Genomic DNA, 11,129 nt, shown 5'->3' on the forward strand with positions numbered 1-11,129 from the left:
CGGTAGTTCTCAGCTTCGTATTATGATCTATATATGGTTTGAGCCAGGCACTATGTTAAAATTGAATTGCGCGGTGCACCTTAATTAATACCAAGCCATGCTTTAAAGCTTGGTGCATGGCTGCAATATGTACCACGTACCTTCGCTTATGCTCGAGATTCGAGATGAGCTTCTCTACTCTATGTACAAACTTGCGCTCCGGCAGGAATGGTAGATCGTTGTGTTTGTCGTGGAGCTCCCTAGGGTAGTCAACATCAACTTCCAATAGATACCCATGCTTGTTATCAGATACCAGCCTCCCGATCTTCTTTTCATCGAATCCATTTGAAGCCATGAGTGGGTAGAGGCTGTTGCATTGCCCACCCGTACAGGTTGTTGGCGTCAAGGTACTGCAGGTAACTAGACTCCTAGACAGGATCGTATTTATCACCCATATATTTGTTGTTAGCCTTCGCGTACCTGTGAACACTCTGCGTAATACCACCTCGTATTCCGCGTTCGACCATGAGTAGCATATCGGGATCTTTCAACAGCTCAAGCCTAACCCCTGTATACTTCAAGGTAGCTTTCCACGTCAAGCCTGGGGCACTGTAAAAGTGCGCCGGATCGAGCCCATCATAGTTCGTATTACTTGTATCACGGAAATTTTGAAAGATGTCGGCAAGTAGTAGAACATCCGTCACTAAATACGCATCGTGGTAGTCACCCATGGTAGTCTCTGGGTCCTTTGGGGTGATAGCTTTCTATACCTTCTGGGCATAAGCATAGTCATGATCACTTATCCCTTTCATATTTAAATTGTTATAGAATGATTCTTTAGGTGGTAGCGTTGTTTCTTTGAATCGTTTCCAACTATCCATGTACTCATACGGATATATTCCATTCCTAATCATAAGCCGGAATAACTTATCATCGCTAAAGTAGTAGCTCATGGCTGGTGTATTGGCCTTAACTCGCTCTTTGTCTAAATGCTTCGTTGTATTCAACTCACAACTGCTGCACCAAAAGCTTGCCACATACTCATCGTTGATGTTTAGAAATTCCAAGCATGTATCAGCGCACTTTTGACATTTCACCATCAGTGTTGGTACCAACGATGTTGCTTGCCAGTTTTTCAAATGAGGATGCCATAAACCGACAGCTGTCTATGAACCTGATTTCAACCTTTCTATACGTTTCACCGTCGCCATACCCCATGACTGCAATGGGTACTTTGATCTTCACATTGAAGCTGATGTACTTCTCGGTATTCTCTGATATACAACCTATATCCTGAGTATCATATTTTTCACCAAGCTCACGTATGAATAAGTGAGCGTCGTACCCTGATAGGTTGTGGAATATCACAGATACATGGTTGGGTATCCTATACTTAAGATTGCAGTTATTGTGAGCTGGGCCCCTGTATAACCCTGTGTAATGACAATGATCGCGAACTTTGCGATTTTCATCGCTGAATGGCTTCATGCATATATGGCAGGTATCCGCAGCATCATATTCATTCTTCTCCTCCTCCGTTAATGGTAGCATAGGCTTCTGGGGAAATAGAGAGTATAGCCGCTTCACTTCGTCCTCCAAATGTTGAACAAAGAGATTTACACACCCCTCACCCCTGCACTTGTATAGCGGATCAGGGACCTCTCCACATGCAAAGGTACTATACGTACACCACCCACACGGTACGTGCTTATTAAGCTTTTTTGACTTCGTATCCCGAGCATTCTCTTTCATCGGAATGAGTAAGCTTTCAAAATCTGCATAGATGGCGAAGGGTACCATAAATTGCTGCTGACCATCTTGGTAGTAAAGCCACTTTTCCTTTTTGCTTGGTATCGTGATCTTGACCGCTTCATTGTCCTTGCAGTAGGTATAGTGATTGTCTCTGGATTCTACTGTCTGAAATCCCTGTGAGCAACTCATACAAAGTGCATCTTCCTATTATTCCTAGATATCTCGCTACCTAATAATCGAGAAATATTTTTGATGGTTACGTAATGGTTCCTCTTCTCATCAGTAATGAGTAGCAGATTAGCCTGCTTCTCTCTTTCATTAAATGTTGATCGTCGCAAGATATTAAATCTCCTTCCCGTCGCATACAAGACGTTCACGGCAATGTCAGCATTGTTCCGCTCAAATTTGTTGATGTCCTTGATGGGTGTTGGAAATTCAATGCCTTGCCAGTTATATCGATCCACATATGGCCGGAGCTTACTTATTCTCTGGAGATCTTTTGATATATTCTCATGATGCAGGGCGGCTATAATAACCCATTTAAAGCATTCTTGATCGTTATTATTCGGATTAATTATAGCTTTCTTCATACCGATCCATTTAGGTGTTTCGATATACGAAGATCCCCGCGTTAGCTTTAGCTTATGAAAATCAACATCAAGATGTTGAATACGACCGATAATAAAGCCACTTTTCGGTAGTGCGGGATTCTTCACATGTGTTTTCATTTGCGCGAACATCGTATCCAGCGATTCATCCACGATGGTGCCTTGAAATACTGCTGTCATATTGCTATGAAAGACCTTGTCTACTTCTATAAACTCGTTAGTACCATCGATTAGTTTTTTCCACAAAATCCATAGTGAGCACTCTACTTTTGCAGAGCCCATTTCCTTCACCTGGTTATCGATCAAATTTTTCACATGTGATCGTATCATACCAAGATATCCATCAATATCTGTTCCATCTATGCCAGCTATACGATAACTCTTGAATGTCTTGTGTAATGCATGCTTGTGTTTCTGGGGCGTAAAACCTTGCTTCGGTTGCTCTAAAGCATGATCCTCCTTCGCTTCTTCCTCGACCTCGCCAACCAGTGTTTTCTTGACACCATCATATAGTGAAAGTATTCGTGCTTTTATCGATTTAAATGTTTCCTGCACAGGTCTTTTAATACTCTCCGGCACATAACCAGCAATCCAATCAGACCACTTCCTTATTTTACTCTTGATTACGGGACGATTCCTCTTTAGCTCTTGGCGTTCAAACTCGTTCATTTCCTCGAACGTAGGAATATAAGGCTCTATCTTACTTCTAATAGATCGGGATCTGGCCATCTCTTGTTTTTCAAAAATGTCCATGGCTTGTGGTGAGAATGGGGTAGGCTGTGTATCTAATAAAGCAACTAGGTCTGCTTTGCGTAATTTTGAATAACCCGTAAGCCCACGGGTTTTCGCTATTGCGTGTAACTTTTTTACGGTATTTAAATTCAAATCCATCTCCTTTATTTATATAGATTTCTGATTCCAACCAACAAATTTTTCTGGCGCATGGTCATGATAATTTTTACTCATATTCTGTATAATATGAGTATGTGCTATTGCGCATGCGTTTATAATGTCATATATCTTACATTTCATATTATTATGTGTTAGTATTTAATGTATATATCATTTCATATTATTATGTGTTGGTTATTGGCAGATGACTTAGGGAATTTCCCTTTGGTCGTCATCGTCTGTGCCAGACATTTCTCTATCTCTAGCTGCGCAATAGCGAGAAGCACGCAATGCGGTATAAAAAGGACGGGTGAACCCGTGGATTTTCCACGGGCTAACGACTATTTTTCAATAATCATTGAATTTTTTTGTAACCGATGCCGTGTAATCTAAATTTCGGACCAAACGAAAGCAATTAGGGTTTTTTTTGGATCAAACAAAGCAATCAATGACTTTTCGGACCAAATGAAAGCAATCAAGAGCTTTTCGGACCAAACGAAAGCATGCAAGACTAATAAGTAACCAGTTATGGTGACTCACCATGTGTGCTGCAATGAGATGCAATAATTTTTTAAATGTGCAAGAATGATACGTAAAGTTATTACATTAAATCAAGTCTTTATGTCAAAAATATAATTACAGTTGTGTAGCTATAGATATTGGAACATACAGTTAGGGACAACTGCAAATTAGACTATTCCGCCTAAATAGGCCATGATAGACAAATTAGGCAAAATTTATCTCCTAACTAGGCTATCGACACTAAATTTGCTTATTACACTCTTCTGGTTCGTGGTCGCACCGATCTTTAAGGTTAAAAATGATCTAACAAACCTCCCTCGGATGGAGAAGTATTATTTTCGTAAATTTGATGGTGCGTTTTGAAGATATTGCTTTTAGTTTGTTATGCTGCTGATCCCGATGTGCACAACGTTTTTTTCCGGCGTGTTTTAAAAAACCGCCTAAATACACTATTTTGATTTAAAAGAAAGATGGTGGATGGTTAGGTTATGATGTCCTAATTACGCTATCATAGTCAAAATAAGCTATTTGGACAATCTCTCCTAGGACCTTGTTCTAGTCGATTGGAAACGAGTTTGGTTGGTGGGCACGTTTACATGTATAACTTTTATATCCGCCATGCAAATTCTATAAATTTGACCTTAGCAAAGATGACTAAAGGGGATTTTCACGAAGCGAATTGCGAATTGTATCTGAGCATGCGCAGTTTTGTTTGTTTTCATTTTGCATCGAACTGCGCATGCAAGTGGGCGATTTTTAGCATGTACGAAATGAAGAGCTGTGTTTTTTGTGTGAGAGTTTTCTGAGGTGTATTCAAAGGGGTTGTTCATATGGAGGTGAGCTAAACCCGGTTGGTAAAGTTGCAAAGATTTTTTTAAAAATATATACAAATTCTCGCGTATTAACTTGTTTTTCCTTGAACAAGTTCAAAATGTATAAATCTTATAAAGTCGTCGTCGCTGTCTTTGCAGAATGTTTTTTTAGAAGGCAAAATATGGGCAAAGAAAATGCTCGCCATGTCAAGTTTTTTATCTGCGCAGTGTTTCGATTACTGTTGGTAAATGATCAGGAAAGAAAGGATACTTTCTCGGTAAACTGCTAATAAATTTACCACATACGAGATATATAACTATATTTTCCACAATAAAAATGACAAAAACACCACCACGAATTTTTTTTGTAAGGTTTCGCTCACGTCTGTTGGTATGATTATTTTGAAAAAAAAACATGTGCCAATTATTCTGTCGTTTTTTCTTCTTCTACATGCAATATCAACCTGAACAAATTTCTCAACTCGTTATCCATTGCTGATAACATTTTTGAAAGTTTTAAAACAAAACTGAAAAAAAAACGTCTTAAAAACACTGCCAGCAGCGTTACTTCTTTTCTATCTTTAACGAATCAACTGAAGAACACAGGTATAAAATGAGTTAATTAAAAATTTTACAAAATTATAACCAATCATGACTATTAAAATGCCAGTCCGGGTAACAAAGCTTTTATATTACATGTTTGAAAGCGCAAAACAAGCTTTAAAAAATTCTCAACACACCAAGAGAGCAACCGAAAGAATCCATTAAAAACAATTTAAAATTTATTGAAGCATAAACGTGCGAAAGGTTATCCATTTAGAAAATACTTGTTTTGCAAGTGCACAAAAACACAGACATCACTTCGCTGTTCTGCCATGATCATTATCACGAATCAACAGGGTACTTCCTTCACCCCTGTTGATAATCGCTGTAGAAGTCTCCGGCTGCAGGCTAGCGGTTTGTATAACAGGTGTATGCTGCAGGGATACAACATCTGCGTTAGTTTCGTGTTGATTACTACTGCGTTTAAAAGCGCCCGACTGCGGGGCGTATAATACGCCACTGCCTGGATTATAAACCATTTGGAGAGGTTGAGTGCTCGACAGGTCGGAATTAACAAGCGTTATGACGTCTTGCTGATGCGTTGTAGCATTCATTTTATGTTTTTCATCCGCGTTAGCGACAACAAGAGAGGACGACGGGCTTGCCGATGGATTTAGAATGATATGGTTGGATTGCAAACTTGGCGAGTTGCCGGTCAGAATAATGTTTTGAGGGTGAATACGATGCAATTGCAGTTGACCAGAAAGGATCTAAATAAAAGCAACGTAGTCTTGGGGCCTGAAGAAAATGCTACAAACAAACAAACTAACAAACAAAAATTGCATTTAAACACATACTCTTGGTGGTGGCTGTTGTGTAATCTGTGATGCTTGCAATTGCACAGCAGGTGAAGATGAATTGGACGACACCCCATTGGGAGAAAATATAGTCGTGATACCACCTACAGGCTGAACTGCGTACGTAACCGGTACTTGTTTTGAGGACTGGCCTTGTGAAGCTGGGGTAATAAAAGTTGTTACGGGGAAGGACTGTGCCGATTGACCCACGTATTGAATTGACGCACCTGACGAAGATGACTGTACAATCTGAAAAACAAAACAAAAAAATAGGAGTAAAAATAAATACCTGATTTATACCTGAAGTTAACATTTTCTGTAACTTTATAGGTCTTTAAACTCTGTGGAGTTCACTAAATTCATAATGACAACTCAAACAATAAAAACAGAACTTCCATATACCCACTTGGCACAAAGGTAAAAAAGGTTGACCTTTTTAGTTAAAACAAAATTTACCTTTAACTCGTCTTCAGAATTCGCATATTGAAGATCGGGCTCTTCGTAACCTGTTTGTGACATTCTTTGCTCACTGGCACCAGACAGAGTTACTTGAATAGGTGGCGATGGATTATGTACAACGGGTGGTGGATTCATGATGGGTACTTGCGCTTGCTGGACAGTCTGTTGCAAAGCATTTGCAGGTGACGGATCAGGTGAGTTCAAGCAGGTTTGAATAAGAGCTTTCCCACTTTCCGATGTAATCATGGGTTGCAGCTTCCGAGTAGCAAATGTATACACATGTCCTGTCTCAGACGCAACCAATAACATAACTTGCGTCCCAGTCAGTGTACTTAATTCATAGGCCTAAGAAAGTAATAGGAATTTACCTAACACATGAAGTTACTTCATGCATATAGATGTGAACGAATAATCCTAAAAATAAATAGTATACTTGTTCTTTTTCTTGAAATTTACAATACCACAAAAGAAACTGAAAAGTCATTTTGAATTAAATTTAGTGACCAATAATGATTCTTGTTTGTAGACGATTACAGACGCAAATAAGTCAACAGAAGATATTGGAGGTCAGCGATTCAAGGAAAAAGGACTGTTGACGTGGATTAAAAGTAGCAATCCAAAAGTTTGCTAAATTTCGCTTGCATCTTATTTGTCAAATATTTTAAATTTAGTGTGGATTATTGAGTATTTTGATAAAATATAGACGTTATGTCATTTAAATTGCACTATTTTACTTGTATTTGCCACAAACAGCAGTAAAGTAATATATAATAACACGGCTAAGTTAAATCAGCATATCCGTTTAACTAGAGGCTGTTATACTTTAAACTTTTGTTATACTTTAAACTTTTGCTGCTCTGTGAAAAATAATCCCACAGGTTTACTGCTTTGAATATTGTGGCATTCTAATTTTTCTACATTATTTAATTTTGCTAATAACATCTTATGGCACTTTTTGTCCTCAAAAGTTTTAGCATGTTAGCCTGGACAGTATGGAATAGATCCCGATCAGGCTAATTCAAGTATATCTCTTCAGTATCTTACCCAAACTAAAGCACCGATAAAACGGATGCTAAACCAAGATATAATTAAAGGTCCACTGGAAATTGAAGAGCCAGGAACATTGATTGTCATCACAAAAAAAGGTACTGAGAAAATTGGAGTTACATTGGATTGTCAATCTGTAAACAAAGAAATCTATGTTACCCATGAACCTATCCCAATAACTGACGAGCTATGACACCAACTTTGCGGAAGTGACAGATTTTCCACTTCGGACATGACAAAATACTATCATCAATTTGAAATCAAAGATCTCCCTTGGGAATTCAGCACTACAAAAGAATGGGAATGGAAACAAGTCATGCAACCATTACAGTGCAAAAACGTATCAGAAAGATGATTGAAAAATGTGAAAATGGCATTCATATCAAACACAATTTATTGGTTCGTGGCAAAGAAGATGCCCATGACAATTTTCTGTACAAGGTCACTATCAGACCTAAAAATTGCCATCTTGGTCAATCGGAAGTGTGCTGGTTTGCAAACGTATACTTTGCTGAAGGTATGTCCCCTGATCTAGCAAAATGTGCAATCATCAGACTGCCTGGCACCAACATCATGTAAGAGGTCAAGAGTTTTCTACAAACTGCTCAGTTAAACTCCAAATTCCTTGGGAGTTTTGATAGAACAGCATCCTACCCAGAATTGACAGAACTGCTCAGAAACCTGACCAAGAAAACTGTGACGTTCATTGAGGGTGAAAGAGAAAAAAGTCATTCCGTAAAATCAAAATGCGACTGTGCCAAAGGAGTCTTTGTACTGTACGAAACAAATCGCAAGACAAGGTTGTACGTGGATTTTAGTTTTGCTGGTACAAAAGCCACCCTTGTGCAATTGCACAATATACAATACAAAGATTACTGGAGACCATGTAACCATACTTCAGTTTATGGACTCCAGTAGAGTCCCGCTACTCTTAAATCAAAAGAGAAAGCATCAACATCCTGATCAACATGTACATGCAGAGAATGTAAACCTTAGGAACACACATTAAAGTTGTTTAATGTGTGTTTATTGATCATCAACCATGGTTAAACTGCATGACAGTGTATTCAAACCAAAACAGCTAAGAGTCGACTGTCATAGAACAAAGCACCTGCCATTCCATTATCATATTATAGACCAATTCGGAACAGAAAACCCCCTGTGATTATGTATCACAGCACCCACCACTAACCATCCAATTCAATGATCAACAAGTCAAGGACTGGTGCATTGAAAGTGGAACAGACATGTCAATGAGTGATTCAAAACATGCCACATCAAAACATGCCACAAGCCATAACAGCTGAAATAGTTTGTCAGAAGATGTGCAAAGATAATAAGGATGAAACTGCCTTGTAAGAATCCAAAAATATATTTTCTGAGTTGTATGTCATTGATCATGCGTGGATGTCAAGTCAATCTTCCACAATCTGTTCAGGTAAATTCAATAGCATTAAAACCCTGAAACTCCTGAGACAACCATGCTGGTTTTTCCGCTATGCGATCCTTAGTCCAGGAATACATTCTTCCACAATCTGTTCAGGTAAATGCAGTAGCATTAGCTTATGAAGGACGCAAATTCGTCGATAAAACCCTGAAACTCCTGAGACAATCAATGCTGGTTTTTCCGCTATGCGATCCTTAGTCCAGGAATACATGAAGATCATGTTTGCCATGCAACTCTGCTAGTTCACCGATCCTCCAAGCTACTTGTATCATCAAATATCCTTCCAGATCAAGCATGGCAAAATCTTCATGCTAATTTTAAAGGTCCTATCGCTGGAAGCTATTATCTGCACATAATTATTGACCAGTACTCTAAATCCACTAATTTTTAAGACTTAAACCCATATTAGACAGGATATTTGCAACTTATGGTATACCTGAGAAACTATCATCAGATAGATAGATGTGCATATTTTACATGGCTAGCCTCACAAATATCGAGGGATATACCCTGTCTATTATTTCTATTATTACGCAGACCCAATTAGAGCCCGCGCTCTACTAGACAACTCCCAGCAACATCCAACGGCCCACACAGTGTGCCATCTTCCCAATTTCCCTCACATGGCTTGGGTTAACCGGGGGCTATGGTAACATTCATTCGCCCATGTTGAATCGCTGTCAAGAGGAATCGAACCCCGGTCTCCCGCACAGAGTACGAGAGCTATAACCACTAATCTACGGCGCCACAAATCTACGGCGCCACAATCAGACAACGTCCCTTCTATTCCAGCTACAATATGGAGAAGTATGCAAAAGAAATAGGATGTAGTCTTACTTTTGTAAGCCGGAATGATCCACACAGTGCCTGTTGGTGGAAAATATTAGCTTTATAACTCGAGCAAGAGCTACGCCTGAAGTTGGTAGCAAAGGTTAGGGGTTTGTCACACATCCCAGGAATTTGTTTTTATTTCATAATCTTATCATTAAACTTAGGAGTGCAAATCGTTTGCTAGCTAGCTACATACCTTCTTCATTATTCCTGTTTTTCTTTTACTAAAAGTTGTGTATCTTCTCAATTTGTTCTGGATAAACTCCATTTTTATTTTCACTCTTCCTCTTGTTTTTTTACCACGTTTCTTTGCTTCCTCCAACTCAGACAGCTTGCTAACTTTCATTTCTTCGTCAGTATCATTTTCATCTTCAGGTACCAAGCCATCCATATACTGCTTCGTTTCATCCACGATAAGGGGCTGTGTAAAGCTTCTTTGGCTTTGTTGTTGTTGTACATTGTGTCCATCGCTTCGATTAAGCAACTGACTCTTTTGTTGGACTACTATCGTCTCGCCTGCACTGGTATACTCTGCCAAACCAATATTCTGCATTTGACGCTTATTCCTATTATGGCTGGTTTAAATTTTTATATATGGTCAGGTAATAAGTGTTATATATGGACTGCTTCTTACCATAAAGGTGTGGTGTAAACAATCGAAATCTGTGACGTCATAAGTCCTGCCTCAAAAACCTGTGATATTTCTTTCCCTAATATGGCACCGCATAACTAACCTGCAAAAAGGTGACCTGCATTCTCGTCCAAAAGCGAGATTAATATGGAGTTATATGTGGGACAATATTCGTGTATGGTTTTCGTCGCGTCGTAATAGTTTTCGTCGTGTCGTATCCTTCTTCGTGGTGTGGTTTTCGTCCCAACATAATGCTCTTCGTCGTGGCGTGTTACTCTTGTTGCGATATCATGTTTCGTCGTGTCGTATGTCACTTCGTGGGGTATTTCACTTTGTGGCGAAAAAGTTATGCTTTTTTTACACGGAATTACTAACTTCGTGAAGCTTTTACACAATATATTTCACTTTCTTTCTAGGCAGAGCTAGCTATTATTTGTGTCATTTTCTTTTAATAAACGATACATTCTTCTCAAAATCTTCCCCACTAAACTAGCTAGCTAAATGTATTAAACTAACTGCATAACCATAAATTATTACATAAAAGTCTTACACAACACATAATATTTCTTCATAATCATAAATGTAAAACTAACTTGAAAATAAAATATAATTTTTAGCACTAAACTAAAAAAGGTTTAGTTTATTTTACCGCACTTTATTCATGTGACTTGGATTTCTTGTAAGCGCTACACAAATTAAGTAATTTCTTGTTAAAAAAGCATAAAAATTTGTCGCTACGAAGTAAAATAC

At 38.7% G+C, this 11,129-nt stretch overlaps 1 protein-coding gene across 1 annotated transcript; it reads right to left on the minus strand.

Annotated features, from left to right (window-relative positions):
* Nucleotides 1-5,107: 5,107 nt before the first annotated feature.
* Nucleotides 5,108-10,401, minus strand: LOC130656498 (serum response factor-like). The gene is made up of 4 exons (XM_057459360.1): nt 9,945-10,401; nt 6,421-6,768; nt 5,965-6,213; nt 5,108-5,877 (listed from the first exon to the last, which is right to left on the minus strand). Exons 1-4 carry the CDS (start codon nt 10,299-10,301, stop codon nt 5,422-5,424), a joined length of 1,410 nt encoding a protein of 469 aa, XP_057315343.1. The 5' UTR covers nt 10,302-10,401; the 3' UTR covers nt 5,108-5,421.
* Nucleotides 10,402-11,129: the final 728 nt, after the last annotated feature.

The sequence above is a fragment of the Hydractinia symbiolongicarpus genome, chromosome 9 (assembly GCF_029227915.1).
Source record: "Hydractinia symbiolongicarpus strain clone_291-10 chromosome 9, HSymV2.1, whole genome shotgun sequence".
Taxonomy (NCBI): Eukaryota; Metazoa; Cnidaria; class Hydrozoa; order Anthoathecata; family Hydractiniidae; genus Hydractinia; species Hydractinia symbiolongicarpus.